The sequence below is a fragment of the Hylobates moloch genome, unplaced genomic scaffold, assembly GCF_009828535.3.
Source record: "Hylobates moloch isolate HMO894 unplaced genomic scaffold, HMol_V3 SCAFFOLD_15, whole genome shotgun sequence".
In the NCBI taxonomy this organism is placed as follows: domain Eukaryota; kingdom Metazoa; phylum Chordata; class Mammalia; order Primates; family Hylobatidae; genus Hylobates; species Hylobates moloch.
In genome coordinates, this window is record NW_026652290.1 from 77,495,125 (window position 1) to 77,515,755 (window position 20,631).

The 20,631-nt window shown below is 43.8% G+C and overlaps 1 protein-coding gene across 5 annotated transcripts in view; it reads right to left on the reverse strand.

Moving 5' to 3' along the window:
• MSH2 (mutS homolog 2) overlaps positions 1-20,631 on the reverse strand; it is a 305,392-nt gene that overhangs the window by 215,823 nt on the left and 68,938 nt on the right. For 3 of the 5 annotated variants that reach the window (XM_032176557.2, XM_032176556.2, XM_058428246.1), the window contains one exon: positions 19,645-20,094. The exons of the other annotated variants lie outside the window; for them this stretch is intronic. In XM_032176557.2, the coding sequence (XP_032032448.1) occupies positions 19,924-20,094 (171 nt within the window). In that variant the 3' untranslated portion in view covers positions 19,645-19,923. Of the gene's footprint in view, positions 1-19,644; positions 20,095-20,631 lie in introns of those variants that run through there. 5 annotated transcript variants of the gene reach the window in all.

Below are 20,631 nucleotides of genomic sequence, written 5' to 3' on the forward strand. Positions count from 1 at the left end.
TGAACATGACTACCAGGGCCCATCCAACCATCCATCCATCCATCCATCCACTCATCCTTCCATCCATCCATCCATCCATGTATCCATCCATCCATCCATCCATCCATGTATCCATCCATCCATCCATCCATCTACTCATCCATCCATCCATGTATCCATCCATCCATCTACTCATCCATCCATCCATCCACTCATCCATCCATCCACTCATCCACCCATCCATCCATCCATTTATCCATCCATCCATCCATCCATCCATCCATCCACCCACCCACCCATCCACCCACCCATCCACCCATCCATCCACTCATCCATCCATTCACTCACCTATCCATCCATTCACTAATTCATCCATGTATTTATATTTTATCATTTATTGAATACATACTATGCACAAACTGCTGCAAGTTGTCCACAGAAGTAGAAGCGGAAATATATAATCTAGAAGCAAAAATTAACTATAAAGGCTATGATATAAATAACTTAGCAAAAAGTGAAAAGTGTCATAAAAGAGGTATAGGGAAAATGTCAGAAGATTAAACACCCTGGGCCTCTCTTCAAGCCTCAGTTGAAGCTAACTGCCAGGATTACACTTTATTTGATAAAACATTTCTCTTTCCCTGATGAAGACCACCAGAATGTTTGTTTCCTTTTACACAGGAAGGTGACTCAAATTCTAATTATCCTAACCCAGGAAATGACTTTGTCTTGCCTTTCATTTTACTGTACTCAGCTCTTAGTTGCTCCACTGAGGACAATCTACAGAGCCCAGGTTTCTTCCAAGATTTTAATTGGACCTTCCATGAGGGATTCTGAAACCCACAAAATGAGCTAAATGAAGAGATGATAGATACATTTCAGGAAGCCTCCTTGGGCCAGACATTCCCTACACAGTCACGTGCAGGTGAGTCAATCAGCTGAGAGCTTTTCAGTGTCAGCAGCCCACCTCCACCCCTTCAAAGACCTCTCTCTCTCCACCTCCTGGATCCTGCCCACACTTCAAGTCACCCCAGAAAGAACTGGGGGAAAAACATCTCCCATTGAAGGTGCCTGACCAACAGTGTAGTTTGTAGCTGATGAAAGACAAATATCTCACACCTTTCTTTGCCACAGTAAAAAACAAGGATCCATCCATATGTTGAAAGACTCGACTCACAGAACTCTCTGCAGGCTGCCACTCACCCCTGCAGGAGGAATTGACCACAAGGTTCCTGCAAAGATGCTGCTGAGAAAATGCTGCCAGTTGAGTCGTTTGGTGTGGTAGATTTACAGACAGAAGACCCAACTCTGCCACTTACCAAGTGTGTGAGTTTGGGTGAGTCCCTTTAGCTTTCTAAATCTCTGTGTAGGCAGGGCACAGTGGCTCACACCTGTACTCCCTGCACTTTGGGAGGTCAAGGTAGGAGGATCACTTGAGTCTAGGAGTTTGAGACCAGCCTGGCCAACATGGCAAAACCCCATCTCTATGAAAAATACAAAAATTAGCCAGGCATGGTGGCACATGCCTGTAGTCCCAGCTATTCAGGAGGCTGAGGCAGGAGAATCACATGAACCCGGGAGGCAGAGGTGGCAGTGAGTTGAGATCGTGCTGCTGCACTCCAGCATAGGCAACAGAGCAAGACTCCATCTCAAAAGAAATAAAAATAGAAAAATAGGCCAGGTGCAGTGGCTTATGCCTGTAATTCCAGCACTTTGGGAGGCTGAGGCAGGTGGATTGCCTGAGGTCAGGAGTTCGAGACCAGCCTGGCTAACAATGTGAAACCCCATCTCTACTAAAAATACAAAACTTAGCCAGGCAAGGTGGTGCATGCCTGTAGTCCCAGCTACTTGGGAGGCTGAGGCAGGAGAATTGCTTGAACTCGAGAGGTGGAGGTTGCAGTGAGCTGAGATCACACCACTGTACTCCAGCCTGGCGACAGAGCAAGACTCCATCTCCGAAAAAAAAGTAAAAAATGAAAAATAAAAAATTAGCTGGAGGTGGTGGCGTGTGCCTGTAGTCCGAGCTACTTGGGGGGCTGACGTGGGAGGATTGCTCGGGCCTGGGAGGTTGAGGCTGCAGTGAGCCATGACTGCACCACTGCACTCCAGCCTGGATGACAGAGGATAATCGGTCTCAAAATAAATAAATAAATAAATACATACATACATACATACATCTCTGTGTATTATCTCACTTGGCTGTAAGTGAGGACTTCACACACCTTGCCTACACAACCAGCTTGTCTGAGTGCCAGAGTGACAGTGATCGTGACTGTTCTGTGAGCCACTCCCAGGAGGTGAGGAGGCACAGTGGAAGCCAATCCTCCTTCCTTCCATCCACTCAGTGTCCTTGAGTGAATAACTTTCCTTTTCTGAGCCTCCTTGTTCTTGTCTGTGAGCATTAGCAGTTGTGTACAGATGAAATTAGATCATTCATGCGGAGTGTAGAGCACAAACCAAGTGTGCAATAGATTTTAGTTCCCTTCTGAGCAATGTTTGCCGTCCCCACTCAGCAGAGCCTCCCTCAGCTGAGTTCAGGAGGCAAAGGATCTGCCTGGATCCCCAAGCTCAAAACAACAGAATACGGTTAGGTGCCCACCGCCTCTGATGCCTGGGGCTGATTCTGTTGCTGAAACACCAGCATTTCAGTCTAGGTCCTGCTGCTCACCGCACAGAAAGCTGATCTCTGAGACAAGGAACATTGCTAGGGAAGAAGGCTTTATTTGGGTGCTGCAGCCGAGGAGATGGGAGATCAGTCTCAAATTCATCTGCTGGACCAGCTGAATTTAGGAGTTCATATGGCAGGGAAGAATTGTAACTGCATGTGGGAAAACAGGAATTAGGAAGAGGTAAGGAAAAGGAGTTGGTCAAACAACAGATGGTTGCTTAGGCAATCATGATGCGTGAGGGGTCTGGCGTCTCATTGCCCTGATGTGGTGATCTGGTAAGTTTCAGTTCCTAATAACATCTGCCAGGCCTGAGGGTCAGTTTCCTGAGGAAGGAACTCAGATAAGACAAATGTAAGTTTCAACCTTTCAGAGCAGGAGGGTCCATTTCTACATTTATCCAAAAAAAAAAAAACCACCAAAACCAAAAACAAACAAACAAAAAAAGCATGAACATCAGTTCTATAGGACAAGTGGACCAGTTTCAGTTCCCACTTAGAAAGCCATCCAGGCTCAGCAGCTTCTGGGTCCTTGGAAATGATTTTCCAAAACCTTTCTCATTTCACTACACCATCAGTTGCAAATTGTGCTCCAATTCAGCAATCTGTTATAAGACATTAAAATCACTTCCCCACTTCTGGCCTTTGGTGAGCAAAGGGACTCAGCTCTTCATACCTTAGTACAAGGAGATCCTCTTTTTCCCAGGACCATTGAGAGCTCCTGCAGTGCCTTAGCATGAAGTAGAACGAGGCACCCCTCTGAGCAGACAAAAAACACACACCCTGGCATGTAGCAGCTTGCAGGCTGGAGTGCAGTTCCACTGGGCTACACGCTGGCCACCCTCATCAAAGCAAGGGCACATTAACTCCCGACTCCCCATCCCACCTCCCCTCCTCATCACCATTGCCGTCATCATTGTGGCAGCAACTGACATTGGTTGAGGATTTGCTGGGAGCCGGACACTGTGCTCAGCTTTCCTCGTGCCTTCTCTCCTAGAATCCTCACAAGTCTCCTATAAAGAAATGTGCAGATGGCTGAGTGCGGTGGCCCATACCTGTAACCCCAGCACTTTGGGAGGCTGAGATGGGTGGATCACTTGAGGTCAGGAGTTCAAGACCAGCCTGGCCAACATGGTGAAACCTCATCTCTACTAAAAATACAAAAACTGGCCAGGTGTGGTGGCATGTGCCCCATAGTCCCAGCTACTCGGGAAGCTGAGGCAGGAGAATCGCTTGAACCAGGAGGCAAAGGTTGCAGTGAGTCAAGATCATGCCATTGCCCTCCAGCCTGGGCAATAGAGTAAGACTCCACCTCAAAAAAATATATGTGCAGACATGAGCTGTTTTCCTCAGACTGTTAACCCTTCACTTTTTTGGAGGGGGATATTTTATTTTACTGTTTTTGTTTGTTTTGAGACAGGGTCTCACTCTGTCACCCACGCTGGAGTGCAGTGGCATGATCACAGCTCACTGCAGCCTCAAATTTCTGGGCTCAGGTGATCCTCCTACCTCAGCCTCCCGAGTAGCTGGGACTACAGGTACACACCACCACACCCCATTCATTTTTGCATTTTTTGTAGAGGGTTTCACTGTGTTGCCTGGGCTGTTCTTGAGCTCCTGGGCTCAAGTGATCTTCCTGCCTCAGTCTCCCAAAGTTCTGGGATTACACGTGTGAGCCACCGTGCCCAGCCTGGAGGTGGGTATTGTTAAAGAAAAAATTATTCATGACACTTGTTATGGATAGTAAGGCAGACTACACAAGGGGAGCCATGGTCAGAGGAACAAGCTGCACTGCAGTGTGGTCTTGCAGTTGTGGGGAGAGGTTGCACTTGATTCTGACTACAGCATGAGCAAGTGGGGATTTGCAGTCATGGAGCAGGGTGGAGGTCAGTGAATGGAAAATAACTGAGAGGAAACATCGGGGAGAGGGGAATCCTGTTAGACCAACCCAATAGGACTCTTGCTGAAGGCAGATCAGGCTGATAAGATGTAGACAATGGTCAGATACTAAGGCTGGGGGCGTTTCCCTGCCCTGCCTTGGCAGGATTCTTGCTCAAACTGAATTCTGCAAGGACATAGGCTGGGCCTGGTCAGGAAGGTCTCAGACGAGCCTCATTAAAGTTTTGGTCAAAGGACAGTATCTGTCCCCACTTCCTCTTGGTTTGGGTAGAGTTGCCCTGGCGGTCTCTGCCTCTGGTCCAGGTGTCAGAATCCTTCCGGGATCTAAGGTGGCCCCTGAAGACAGAGGCCTTCTTTCCCTCTGAGAAAATACTGTGAGGGCCAGGTGCAGTGGCTCATGCCTGTAATCCCAGTACTGTGAAAGGCCAAGGCGGGCTAATCACCTGAGGTCAGGAGTTTGAGACCATCCTGGCCAACATGGCGAAACCCTGTCTCTACTAAAAGTACAAAACTTAGCCAGGCATGGTGGCAGGCACCTGTAATCCCAGCTACTCAGGAGGCTGAGGCAGGAGAATTATTTGAACCCGGGAGGCAGAGGTTGCAGTGAGCCGAGATCGCACCACTGCACTCCAGCCGAGGCTACAGAGCAAGACTCTGTCCCCCCCCCAAAAAAAAAATTAGCCGGGCGTGGTGGTGTGTGCCTGTAATCTCAGCTAATCGGGAGGCTGAGGCAGGAGAATCACGTGAACTCGGGAGGCGGAGGTTGCAGTGAGCCGAGATCATGCCACTGCACTCCAGCCTGGGCGACAGTGTGAGACTCCATCTCAAAAAAAAAAAAGAAAAGAAAAGAAAAAGAAAATACTGTAAGGATCTGACCCCGTCGCTGTCAGTGGCCACATCCCCTGTCACAAGAAGGAACCGAAAGACAAAGATGACACTCAGGATGAGAGAGGAAGTGAACAAGGACGAGGCCGCATGCCCCCCTCCAGTTTTAGAATCCAGCTGGGCCTGGGATCAGCACCCCTAACCTCAGATGGTTCTTAGGGTAGAAGGTGGTATGGGTTGCATTTCTCTCACCGGAAAGCAAAAGAGTTCTGATTATTAGTAGATAGGTAAATTACATCGATTCGATTGTTACTCTCCTTCTACACATGAGGTTAAAGGTCTGAGGTGCAGAGGCAGAGTAGGGACCCTTGGGTGAATTTATTTCATTCTACTTGAGCACCCATGCTGGACGCCGTACACATAGAACAGCACAGAAATGGTTATTTTTCTCTTTGAAGCAACAACCTATGAAAGAGGCGTAGTTGCATGTTACTGAGAGAACCTCACTTCAATCAAACCCACACGTGCAAGGCTATATTTATGGTTTGCATGAGCCCACAAAACAATTAGACTTGCCTTCAACAGTGGTGTCTTTGATGCATTTGGAATCTGAGTAGTTCACAGAACATGAGGCCCATTAGGAGTTGGTTGTCATGGGTTTTCATTCTGGCTCAATCAGTGCCTGAACCATCCAGGGACCCTTTGGTCACAGGCAACAGAAACTGCACTTAGAGTATTTCTGGTATACAAAATTTGTTTGGTGTTTGTCTCCATTTCCTAGCACAGAGCTCCTAAAACCCTGAGAATTTCCTGAATGATGGAAGTGTATTTTCTTATTTATAATGAGCCCCTTTCAACTATACTTGAGTTTATCCTAATGAGGTGACCCTAGATAGCTTCAAGACAGGGTTTGGTAGCCAGAAGAACCAACCCTGTGTGTAGAGGGTTGGAATTTTCAGCCCCACCCTCCAATTTCAAGAGAGAACAACCTCCTTGGCTCCTCCCACCTCAGCCTCCCAGGTAGCTGAGACCACAGGTTTGTATCACCATGACTGGTTAATTTTTTTTTCTTTTTTGTCAAGATTGGGTCTTGCTATGTTGGCTAGCCTGGTCTCAAACTCCTGACCTCAAGCAATCCTCCTGCCTTAGCCTCCCGAAGTTCTGGGATTACACGTGGGAGCCACCACACCTAGCCTGGAGTTTGAGTTCAATCACTAATGGCCAGTGATTTCATCAATCATGCCTACTTAATGGAATCTAACAACAACAACAAACCTCCTAAACAAAGAGTTTCAGGAAGCTTACAGGTTGCTGAGCATGTCAAGGTGCTGGGAGGGTGATGCATCCCAAGAAGACATGGTAGCTCTGAGCCACCCCTACTCCCACCCCCATACCTTGCCCTATGCAACTCTTCCATTTGGCTGTTCCTGAGTTGTAGCCTTTGTAATGAACCAATAATAGTAAGTAAAGTGCTTTCCTGAGTTCGGTGACTTGTTCTAGCAAATTATCAAACATGAGGAGGGCTGGTGGGAATCCCCAAATTTATAGTCAATTGGGCAGAAATGTAGGTAGCCTGGGCACCTTCTTTGCAGCTGATGTCTGAAGTGGGGACAGTCTTGTGGGACCAAGCCCTTAACCTATGCTGTCCAGATAGTTATTGTCAGGATTGGGTTGCATTGTTGGATACCCCGTTGGTGTAGGAGAATAAGAGAGCAGCTTAAGCCAAAAAGGAATTGGTTGGCTTGGTGACCTAGAGACTCCCTGACGTAGCCCAAGGACTCCAATAATGTGCTCAACTCACTTTTGCTCCACCATGCCCCTTTCCCCATCAACATGGAATAGTTCGTCTATGTTGATCTCATTCTTTCCCACTGCTGATAGGCTCCCTGGGATGGCTGGGTGGGGTACACAAAGATGAGAAGAGGTAGAGGTGGGGTATGCCCACAGACGGCTATAGCAGCATACAAGCTCAATAATCATGGAGGAAGGAGAGTTTCTCGTTCCCAGAATCTAAAGCTGATGACATGGCTTGGGTCATCGGTCCACTTCTGTGGCCAGGACAATGGGCCATGTGATTGGTAGCAGCAGCAACCAGCAAAGACAGGGAGGGACTGGGGAACAAACAAGACATCAGGTATCTCCTCACTGTCAAAGCAGATTTGAGTTTGTGGAAGGCTTAGTGGTGGTCATCCAGTCCAGCTGCCAGAGACACTCAGGATGGGGCACACAACTGCTCCCCCCTCCTTTCCTGGCAATGGCCGCCTCACACTACCTGTGTGGCCTTGGGTCAGTGGTTTCCTCACATTTAAATCAAGGGTTTGAACTTGATACAGTTGTTTGAAGCCCCTCCCAGCTCGAATCATCCAAGGACTGTCACAGCTACATGAGATGAAGACTGCTTGGGGAAGGGGCCCTGCCACGGCTTGAGCCTCAACCTGTGCAGGAGCTGGTGCTCTGGCTGTTGAAGCATGGCTGGCCAGAGGCAGGGGGAAGGGCTGAAGCCAGGACAAGAGGAGAGCAGGCCAGAGCCACTGGACAGGACGCAGCTGGGCAAGGGCATAAATGGAAGATCAAATTGCTCACAGTGAGTGGCCCAGGCCTGAAGAACTGACGTCAGCATATTTGAAGTGGTGAGGGTGCTGTCACAGAACTCAGCCCTCGGGCTGCCTGTATCACTGGGGTGAATAGGGGGACAGGGTGGCAGAGATCTGGAAGCTCCAGGAGAGGGACCAAGGAGAGGAAAACCTGTATGTGGAATAGAAGCAACTCAGCTTCAGGCCAGGAGGCTGTGCCTCTCCTCACTTAGCTACTGGGCTTCCAGGGCCCAGGTGGGATATACAAGAGAATATAAAGCCAATGAATTGCCAAGTCCCCAAGGCTCCCGGGAAATGGTGCCCTCTCTGAACCATCACCTGAAACCTCTGGTGACCACAGAATCTGGGCAGGAGTCACCATGGGACTAGCTCCAGGGGAGATTGTGATGCCGGGCTTACCAAGTACCCAAAAACATGCAGGTAGAGTGCTCACGAACCCAGGAGAGACTCGAAGGAAGGGCTGCCTTTGAACCCCAGGAGAGGCCAGTTCACGACAAACAGGAGTCTCCTTCATAGAAGGAGGAACCCAAAGAAAGATGTGGATGGAGTCCAAGCAGATTGGAGAGAATGTCATTAAAAGAGCCATAGATGTCTACTGAGGAAAGTCAGAAGAAAGCGGTACTAGCCTCAGAAAGCCCCATGAGATGACCCTGGGGCCTCTGTCAGCAAGATTCTCGGAAGGAAGGAGTTTGGCCAATGACTGCGATGGAAGTCCTGAGCCAGCCATTCTTTCCCTGGCGTTGCTCTCAGTGAGGGGTCCTGGAAGCACAATTTCTTCCCTGAAGGGAGCAGAGTACTTACAGTGCTGCCCTTTAGAAATATGACACAACTTCTAGAAAAAAAGAAAGGCCTCTTTCCTCCAGCTCATTTATGTTCCGGCTTGTTGGTTCTCATGCCAAGGGAGAAACTGGTGGGAGTAGAGGAGAGAAAAGTATTCTCTTAGTAAGTATTACGGTCTTCCGAAAGTCTATAAACAAGGTACCAACTCAGTAATTACCACTTAGATCTGGTGCTCAAAAAATCAGTTCAGGTTCATTACTTCCAGCTAAGTTAATCAACCCCAAGAGGAGGGGAGGAGAGAAACAATTTCCGCATACATAAAAACTTATTATCCGTTCCTATTTTACTTAATGTCGTTGTGTGATGAGGCTCTGCCTGGAAATCGGTGTTTGGGAAGCTCAGGGTGAGAGGAGGCAACTGAGGGTCAGGAGGCCGGGCTCCAGGCCAGCTCTGCCTCCAGCCAGCTGGGAGACTGCCCTGCATTCTGGCTCTACCTGTCTGTCCTCAGGAGAGGGGTTTGGTTCCAGCCATGCCAACGTTCGAGCGTTCCACTACCCTTCATTACATATAGGGGGAGAGTATGCACATTTGGGCACAGCAGAGTCCCTGCTCAAGGGTGTTGATAATTCACATCCCCCAAGGAACCTACACTCCATCCATGTTTCCTGAGAGCCTAGCACTGTGCCTAGCACTGTGAACGAGACAGACAAGGTACTGAGTGTTTAGTTGGATTCAGTGGAAACAGCAATTACAGAATAGAGTCCAAAAAAGCTGAGAGAAAGAGAAGACCAGAGGCCAAATGAAGCTTTGAGCAGAAATAAATATGAAAGACCAGGTGAGGCTGTGAAGATGGTGGGCAGAAGAGACATCATCATCTCAAAGCATTTACCAAGCACCAAACTGGAAACTCCTTGCCATTCGCAAAATGCGAATGCTTTTCAAAATGAGTTTTGGGAGTGAAGACTCCATTTCCTAGGCTCCAACAGTGTAGACGTGTGACTCAGTTCTCCCATGGAAGAAGCAAGTGGAAGCTGTGTACTTTTGTTTCTTTAAAGGTGGGATGAGCATCTTTGCACTCTCATCCTTCTTGCTGCCTAAAATGTGGATGCATTGGTTGAAGCCCTGGCAGTCATCTTGGGCCATGAGGTGACCTTGAGAGGAGAAGCCATGCACAGTGGAGAAATCAACTCAAAGGTTCCAGGGTCTCTGCTGCATAATTGTGGAGCCACCTTACTAGCCCTAGACAGCCTACCTCCAGACTTCTTTTACATGAAAGAAAAATAATTTTTAATCTATTCATGTCTGATGGTCTTAAGAAAGTCACTTAGCTCCTCTATGCCCGTTTCATTTATAAAATGGGATAACATTATCTACCCTAGAGATTGCTGAATGTTTGCCGCAGACCTTGCTGGACTGAACAAAGGAGGACGAACGTGGGAATAAAGACAAAGACAAAAGAGGGTAGGCCGGGTGCGGTGGCTCACGCTTGTAATCCCAGCACTTTGGGAGGCCGAGGCGGGCGGATCACGAGGTCAGGAGATCGAGACCACGGTGAAACCCCGTCTCTACTAAAAATACAAAAAATTAGCCGGGCGTGGTGGCGGGCACCTGTAGTCCCAGCTACTCGGAGAGGCTGAGGCAGGAGAATGGCGTGAACCCGGGAGGCGGGGCTTGCAGTGAGCCGAGATTGCGCCACAGAGAAATCCGTCTCAAAAAAAAAAAAAAAAAAAAAAAAAAAAAGGGTTTTGCTCCTTGCTTCTAGGGAACAAGGGCCCTGAGCTTCTAGAGCCCTTCATATTTATTGAATAAAGGAGATAGGGAGAAGGGGGTGGTTATCAGGAATGCTGAGTTGGTCACTCAAGCTTTTGGCTCCCAACAAATGTTGGCTATTATTACATCTTATTTATGCTACTATTTTTTAAACAGCTTTACTGGGATATAATTGATATGCCATAATAGTTTGCCCACTTAAATGTGCAATTCAGTGGTTTCTATTTATAGTTTTGCAATTATCACAACTTAATTTTAGAACGTTTTTATCATCCCTCAAAGAAACCTTAACAGTCACTCTCCATTTCCCTTCTATCCCTCCCCAAACCTAGGTATATATATTTTAAAACAATAATTTATCTTTAATCACAATTTAAAGGGCGCTGGAAGTACTTTGTGATCATAGGTACTCCTTAAGACAGATTTTTCTCTCAGTTTAGATTATTCCCAAGAGAATGACCTTACATTACAATGAAACTTATTTGGGGTCAGAGTATGACATTGCATTGGATTTTTCTTAAGGTGTCAATGTGCAAAGTGAATGTCACTGTTTAAATATACTTTTAGACAGTTTTTTTCCTGTATTCACTTTCAATATTGATTTTTATGAACACGAATCTTTAAAAAAAATCAAATAGGATCATCATGAGGCTTATGATGAAAAATGGCAGCTCCCTTCTCAATGCTGCCCTGTTCACTGTCCCAGAGGTAGCCACTTTCAGAATCCTCTATCACTTACCTCTAAATTTTTAAATAACACGCTTATACCACTATTTATTTTCCAATTTTAGACATCATCTTACAGAAAGAGCAGATTTATATCTTTCCCTCATCCCAATATAATTTATTTTTTAGAAACAGGGTCTTGCTCTGTCACCCAGGCTGGAGTGCAGTGATCATAGCTCACTGTAGCCTTAACTCCTGGGCTCAAGTGAACCTCCCCACCTCAGCCTCCCAAGTAGCTGGGACTACAGGTGTGCACCACCATGCCCAGTTATTATTTTATCATTTTTTTAGAGACGGGGGCGGGGGTCTCACTATGTTGCCTAGGCTGGTCTTGAACTCCTGGCCTCAGCGATCCTCTCACCTCAGCCTCCTGAGTAGCTGGGATTACAGGCATGAGCCATCATACCGGCTACAGTTATTTTATTATTTTTCTTAAATCACTTGTTGGTGTTTAAATGAATAAAGTTTACAATTGGCTGGGTGTTGTAGCTCACACCTGTAATACCAGCACTTTGGGAGGCTGAGGCAGGTGGATCACGAGGTCAGGAGTTCGAGACCAGCCTGGCCAACATCGTGAAACCTGTCTCTACTAAAAGTACAAAACACTAGCTGGGCGTGGTCGCGGGTGCCTGCAATGCCAGCTACTTGGGAGGCTGAGGCAGTAGAATTGCTTGAACCCAGGAGGCGGAGGTTGCAGTGAGCCAAGATCACACCACTGCACTCCAGCCCGGGCGACAGTGAGAGACTCCATCTAAAAACTAAATAAAATAAAATTTTACAATTGAGGTGGGCAGTATACTGTCATGACATTTACTCTTTTTTTAAAAAAAAAGTTTGATATTACTAGGCCTAATAGTCCCCCTACCCTTTCTTCCCAATTGCTTTGTGGATATTTTGTAGTTATTATTAATTCAACCCCAAACTCCTCTCAGTACCCTCAAACACAGTAGGTCCATTCATTGCAGGTTTTTCCTTGCATACCTCCTTCCTGTTGGCCCTGTCCTCCAGCTGGCTGGTCTCTAGACTTGCTTCAAGCTACTATTATTCAATCTTGAAAGTTATTTGAGGCCAGGCACAGTGACTCATGCCTGTAATCCCAGCACTTTGGGAGGCCGAGGCGGGTGGATCACCTGAGGTCAGGAGTTCCAGACCAGCCTGGCCAACATGGTAAAGCTCCATCTCTACTAAAACTACAAAAATTAGCTGGGTGTGGTGGTGGGCGCCTATAATCCCAGTTAGTCGGGAGGCTGAGGCCGGAGAATCACTTGAACCCAGGAGGTGGAGGTTGCAGTGAGCTGAGATCATGCCACTGCACTCCAGGCTAGGCAACAGAGACAGACTGTCTCAAAAAAAAAAAAAAAAAAAAAAAGTTATTTGAGTCATACCCAATTCTGAAAGATACAGCCTACTTTATTTGTTCACTCTCACTAAGACAGGCTCTCCCCAAAATCTAGACTTACGTTCGTTAAGCTGGAAAAGGCTTGCAAGTGTTGCTTTCATCCAACCACCTTGCCTTTTGTTTCTCAGGCAACCACAAGTTGTTCAATGCCTCTTCCCCGGCTTTGTCGGCTTGGAATTCACAGGGTCCTTTTTCTCTGATTCTGGTTCTAGTTTAACGGACACCAAACCAGCTTCAGGGAAAAACATCATTGATGAATATTTCTAAGCCTTAGCATACTTGGGCTGCTAAGATCACCCCTAGCAAAGTGCTCTACTGCTGATTAGAGAATTATAAGCTAGATTATTAACATGGCACTTAAAGAGGGAGGGAAGAAGTGGAGATCAACATGGGGTGGCTATTTGGAAGTAGCCAGACTGACCGCAACAGAGGCGTGAGCTCCTTTTGAGTATGTATGGAAAAATCCTTTCATATCATCATGAAAATGTTAGAGAGCACCCCAAAGGGCATAAACTTGTGACCTTTGACTAAATTCAGATTTAAAGACATATTTGTTTGGTCCGTGATGTTTTTAAATTTTTGAATGATTTTACATTGAGGTGTTCACTTCAACCCACTATTCTCTGCATCCTGCACCTGGCCTTGAAGGTATGGCATTTGAGAACTCTAATAATCCAATCCCCTTAAGTTACAGAAGGGAGACAGGAGGAAAAATAGTGATGTTTAAAGTCACACAGCTAGGTGGTGAAGCAAGGATTAGAACCCGAGTCAAGCAGTCTTCCTAATACACCACATTGCTGCTTACTTGAACTCAATTGCACATTCAGGCCTGTAAACCTTAGTCAAGCGAAGTTTACTCCGTAAGCACATACTTAACAGCAGAGTAACAAAGAGAATCTCCAGGGTTATTCCCTAAAGCTTGGATAAAACATTTCTGGCCCCTGATGGAACATATATACCCTCGAAGTGACCGGATTTCAGGGCACCAGCCCTCAGCAACCTGCTTCAAACAATGCTGACATTTTATTCTAACTCATTTGCCACACTTCTGGCTGATCATCTCTCTTTTCATTTAAACACAATCTTTCATCCAAACAGGGTACAATGCAATCACTTGGTTGGATGCCAGCATTTGGTGACTAGTCAACTTCCAAATATGCAGCTTCCTAGCTGCTCACTTTCCTTTGTGTGAACAAGCCGCGGGAGAGCGGCCTTGGTAGCAGCGAATCAGGTGCGCAGCAAGGGCCCACGTGGATGCCTCTGGCTGTGTCTGTGGCAAGCCTTCCATGGGAGTGCCACAGCACACAACAGAATTAGAAATATTTTACATCTGTACCACACTCTGTTTTTCTTAATCCTGGTGCATTGCCCATACCACTTGCTTTGACACAATAATTTATTGAGAAAGATTAAATTTATCACATATACATCTCAGATTCGTTGGAGATAGGGTACTGGGGTTCAAATCCCAGCTCTGCCACTTACTGGCTATGTGACCTGGGCAAGTTACTAAACCTCTGTACCTAGGTTTCCTCATCTGGAAAATGTAGATAATAAACTAAAAGATAATAAAAGCACCTGCCTTTCAGGATTAAGAGGAGCCTTTGGGGAGCCAAGTACAGTACTTTGCACTTTTCAGATACTGACAAAGTATTTAATGTTGCCAATTTTTTGTTGTTGTTGTTGTTGTTGCCCAGGCTGGAGTGGCACAATCTCAGCTCACTGCAAGCTCTGCCTCCCGGGTTCATGCCATTCTCCTGCCTCAGCCTCCCAAGTAGCTAGGACTACAGGTGCCCGCCACCACGCACAGCTTTTTGTATTTTTAGTAGAGACGGGTTTTCAGCATGTTAGCCAGGATGGTCTCGATCTCCTGACCTCGTGATCCGCCCGCCTCGGCCTCCCAAAGTGCTGGGATTACAGGTGTGAGCCACTGAGCCTGGCCAAATGTTGCCAAATTGTTAATCCACATTGTGATGTTAAAGATTCAACGTGGAGTCATTTTCGTGATTGATTTGGCTGAGCCTGATGTTTAGCAATGAAACACACTGGAATTGACAATAAATATTAAATTTTAAACGTGAAAAAAATGGACAAAATGTATCTTGCTGGATGGACAAGGCATATTAAAATTGCAGGTCAGTGGTTGAATTTAAAACAACTGCATTAATGTCTTAGATTCAATTATACTTAATTTGGCATTAACCTATCTCTATTCATAAAATTATTATTCATAACATTTATTGGACTAATTCTGTCAACAAAATTCCAGGAAATAAACAATCGTGATAGTGATAGGTTAATTGCTAAGGTTGTGTTTACTGGTTGGTTCTGAACACAAAGGAATTCACTGCTGTTGTTTTTTTTTGTTAGACGTAAGAAACTGCCCACTGACAGAACTTTTTCTTGTTTCTAAATTTAACCATTTAAGTTTCTAATTCTTCTTTCCCTCTTTGAGGTGAACCCAGGGCAGCAAGCAACAGTGTGATCTTCTACTCACCAAGTCCAGAAGTAAGACCAGGGCAGTCTAGTCAAGGCTGCCCAACACCTGCCATCTCCATATGGTTCACCCCACTGCTGAATTTCCCACATGGCTGGATCAGAGACATGAATGGGCACTTTGGTTTGGACAAACCACACACCAAAGCAAATGCATACTGACATACATTGAATTTCAGCATGTTCTGAATGTTGTCTGACACCATGAAATACTGTTCTTCCAGGGAGGTCAACGAAACAGCTGTAGCAAATGCAAGGCAAGGGCTTCCCATTGCCCTCCTTAGAGAGAACAGGAGGCACTGATAACTCCCAGCAACAAGACACTGTCTACAATGGATTATTTCCTCTGTGATATCCTAGCACTGCACCATAGAGGTTAACTTCTGAAGCAGTATAAGAGGAAGTAGTAGCTCTATCAATCAAGATAAGTGGTGTGGGTATGAAGACAGGGCAACATCGGGCAGAAAACTATTAAATTGGGTTTCCACTTCCAGTTTCAGTGTAAAAATACGTGTAACATTCTGAACATTTTCATCATTTTCTCCAGCCGTACCCTATCTCCTTAACCCAAACACACTGAGTCCAGAAAGACAATAATAGAGATTTCCTTTGTATATGAAAATTCTCTTTACTCATTTGTTCTTCCCCATAAGCTAATTAACATTGTTTATTTCAGGCCAAGGACTGGTTTTTCCTGACTATTCTGTACACCATTTTAATCAGCAGAATGTAACTAACAAGCTTAAAGAGCCACTCAATACTGAATCAGCAGCTCATACCATATGTTTGGGTAAAAACATACTTCCCAAAAAAGCTAAATGCAGAAAGACCAAGGATAGAAGATGTATTTAATACTCAAGAAGTCTAACAGGATGTGGAATATTGAGATTTTAAGGGGGAAAAGTTATTCTTTAAATACATCTACCCTAGTCACCGGGCTAGCTTAGTCAATAGAGTATGAGACAAGACTTAAATATATCTACCCTAAAACATCTTTCTTATACCAATTTTGCTACAACTTTTAACTCCAAAACAGTATTTTAAGGAAAAAAAAAATCAAATTACAAAAACAACTTCATCTTGGCTTCTTAGTGCTAATTTTTTTAAAGATGCAAAAAATCATGTATTTTCTCAGAAACATGGTTATGTGGTCAACAGATTTCTTAACAGAGTTCTAAATTTTGGATAATATTTATATATTCAGCTTTATTCTGGTATTACCCAAATTCATGTTTGAGTGGGAAAGAAAAAGCAAACCACATTATAAATTTAAATTTTAAGAAAAAACCTTTGACAGGTCAGAAATTAGTTTATATTTTGCTTTACATACACCATTCTAAAAGGAAGGAAACACTAATTGAAGGCCTGGTTTTACATTAGCATATTCATGTAATAAGCACAGATTAAGTTTTAAACTTCTTAAGCAGATCTATTACGTATTTTCTCATTTTCAAAAACATCTTAGAACACTGTCTCTTTTAGAGGAATGAAAACAGCCTGATAGACTACATGTTTTCTTGGAATCGACAGTCTCCCCCAATTTCTTGTAGCCCTAACAACTAAAACCATGAGCTGATTTCCATGTTAAACATGCTTCTGTGCAGCAATCTAAAACCACTCTTTCACAACCATGGGATGAAATATTTCACTGGAATTTAAAATTTGCTTTTTGAATTATATGAAAGCTTTTCATGTACAAGTGATTAAAACGATTTGTAAACCAATAAATATTTCTACATTTAAAATCTTCCTCTGTCAGTTTGCCTTTTTCCTAAGCTTTTGGCAGCCAGAAAAGAAAAACTGATGTAACCCACTCTAAATTAACAATGAGGAAAAAGAACTTGGTAAACTGAAAGGACTCATTGGTCATACATTTGTTCTCATACCAAACTTTAACTGCATTTAAAAAAAAAATTGCAGTTAACTATAAAGCAAGCACGTGCAAAACCACTACTCAGGTTAAAAACCAGAACTGTGGCCCTCCAGAGGCCCTAATGTGCCCCCCTCCCCATTAGCACCCCATTTCCCTAAAGACAAACACTCTGATTGACACAATCACTTTTTCTTTACAGTTGCCATCCCAAAGACTGCATCCCTAAACAATACCACCTATTCTTACATTTCAGATAAATGAAAAAAAACTGTATCCTTTTTGTATCATTTCTTTTACTAAACTTTTTAAGATTCCATCTATGTCATTTTGTGTAGCTGTAGTTCATTTTCACTGCTGAGTTGTTTCCAGTGTGGAGGTATTAGGAACATTCTTGTATACATCTTGCAGCACAATGGGCAAAAGCATCTCTAGAGTATGCACCTAAGAGCAGAATTGCTGGGTCGTATGCGTCTTTTCAATTTCACCAGATAATCTTAACACCCCTACCAGTGTTATTCCACATCCTCAACAACAGCTGGAACTGTCACACTTGAAATGCTTGTCACTATGGTAGTGGGAGGTGGCCTGGCATGGTTTTCATTTTCATTTTTCTGACTGCTGATTAAAGACCTTTTCATGTCTATGGACCACTTAGATTTCCTCTTGGGTGAAGTGTCTGAATTTTTTTAAATAGCTTTATTAAAATATAATTCCTATACAATTCATCCATTTAATGTGTACAATTCAATGGTTTTTTGTATATTCACAGACATGTATAAACATCACCTATTTTAGAACTTCCATCTCTCAAAGAAACACCGTATCCTTTAGCTTTCCCCCACCTACCCTCTATTCCCTGGCACCAACCCTGAACTGCTACTTTCTGTCTCTACTGCTGTCTCTATTCTGAACTTTCACATGAATGAAATCATACGTGTTGACTCTTGTAACCAGCTTCTTTCATTTAGCACAATGTTTTCAAGGTTCGTCTAAGCTGCACCATGTACCAGTACTTCATTCCTTTAATGACTCAATAATATACTCCATTGTATGGATAGACCACGTTTTGTTTATGCATTCATCTGCTGATGGACATTCGGGTTGTTTCCACCTTTTGGCTATTATGAATAATCCTGCTATAAACATTTATGTACAAGTTTGTGGGGACATATGTTTTGATTCCACTTGGATATACGTTGGAGTGGAATTGTCTGAGAAACTGCCAGACTGTTTTCCAAAGCAGCTGCACCATTTTACATTCGCACCAACAGCGCATGACAGTTTCAATTTCTCCACTTCCTTGCCAGTACTTACCATCTGACTTTTTGATTTTAACTATCGTAATCAGTGTGAAGTTGTAGCTCATTGTGGTTTCAACTTGCATTTCCCTGATCTGCATCTTTTCATGTGCTTAGTCCATTTGCATATCTTCCTTGGAAAAATATTCAAATTCTTTTTGTTAATGAGATTCTTAAGTGACCCCTTTTCTTAGTGATTTTATAGCAGTTCTTTATTCCAGGTATTAAAAAAGAAGAAAAGAAATGCAGTCTTGCTATATTGCCCAGGCTGGACTTGAACTTGTGGGCTCAAGTGATCCTCCTGCCTCAGCCTCCTGAGTAGCTGGGACTATAAGCATGGGACACCAGGCCCAACTCTTTGATATTTTATATGGTACCAGTAGGTTCTTCCATTATAAATCATGTCTTTTCACTTGTGGTGCCTTTTAATAGAAGTTGTTAATTTCAATTAGCTAAATAAGTCAAACTTTATGGATGGTGTTTTTCTATGACTTAAATTCTTCCCAAAGCCAAGGACATAAAAATATTCTCCTATGTTATCTTCTGAAGAACTATAGAACATTAAAACTTTGATGCTGTTACCTTGTACATTTGGTCTAAAAATCACTGAAGGTGATTTGTTTTGTTTTGTTTGAGACACAGTATCACTGTATGGCATGATCGCAGCTCACTGTAACCTCAACCTCTCCCAGCTCAGGTGATCCTCTCACCTCAGCCTCCTGAGTAGCTGGGACTACAGGCAAGCACCACTATGCCCAGCTAATTTTTGCATTTTTTTTTGTAGAGATGGGGTTTCGTCATGTTGTCCAGGCTGGTCTTGATCTCCCGAGTTCAAGTGATTGCCTGCTTCGCCTCCCAAAGTGGAGGTTTTTATATATGACATGGAGTAAGGATCCAATTTCATTTCTTCCTATATGGATACCCCATCAGCCCACTGCATTTATTAAAAAGACTGTCCTTTTTCCGTCACATTGCATAGGATTAGCTGCTAATTCTTAAACCCTTCATCTCTTTATTGTAAAATAGGAGAAGTAGACTAAATCAAGGTTCTCAACCTGAAAGGTTTTGTTAAAATCCAGATTTCTAAGTCTTATCATAGACCAGGGATGGGAGAATGGCAGACGGGATGGAGGCTCACGGTAGGACTCTGGATATATAATAAGCTCCTTAGCTAATTCGTATGCAGCCAACCTGGCTCCTGCCAACAGACGGACACTCTGGGGGAGTCACTGGCAATGATCTCCATGGAGCCCTCCAGTTTAAGATATTTTACGAGGTCTCTGAGCTATTTGTTTCTTCTAAAATATTTGAAGTCACACTGCGAAGAACTACAATGCATCTCAAATTCCACAAACTACATGATTTTATTTATAAAATTCAGCACATCACTTATTATTGCCTATGTCAACTGCAAACAGTCCTCAGTTACAGCTCTCATTTTTCAAAATAAAAATCTTTGAAAATGTCCTCAGAGTAAAATATTACTAAATATCTTATTAAGTTGATAGCCCAGGGGCATTGACAGTTAACACTATGGAAAAAGGGTTAATATAAAACAATATAAAAGTATTACAGACAATAGCTTATCAATATTACCTTCATTCCAATACTGGGATTTTTCACGTAGTAACTTTTATTCGTGAAATGATTTCATTTACAAAGCTATTATTCTTTGCTATTACTTCAGCTTTCAGCTGTTTTAACTTCATTGTGATGTTTTCTTCTGACATTTCAGTAAAGGGCATTTGTTTCACCTTGGACAGGAACTCCTGAATAATTTTTTCACCTTGCTGAAACACATGTGAATGTCCCATTAGTAATTAAAATATCTTTTGTAAAAGTCATGTTAGACAGTGACAAATTGTTTCATTTCCATCTAAACATATCACCCATTTAAAAAAAATTTTTTTTTATTTTTCATATTTTTAGAGACGAGGGTGGTCTCTAACTCCTCCCTTGCCCAGGCTGGTCTCAAACTCCTCCCACATTAGCCCACCCAATATTTGAAGAACATATTTATTATTTATGTGTGCACGGTCTAGTTCCCAAATTCCTCCACCTTTATAATTGATAAACTTTAATCATCTGTGAAAAAAAGAATTCAAGGTTTACAAAGAATACTGGAAGGCATAAACAGTCACTGAAAAGTTAACATACAGAAGATGCTTCATTTTTATTTTATTGCCAAGTTACTGCTGCTTCAGAGAGCATGAATATTACTTGCTATGTGACTCTTGGGCAAATTCCTTAACACACATTCCTCATTCATAAAATGGGAATAATGTTACCAACCTCACAGGGATCAAAATATATCATAATTAATGTTA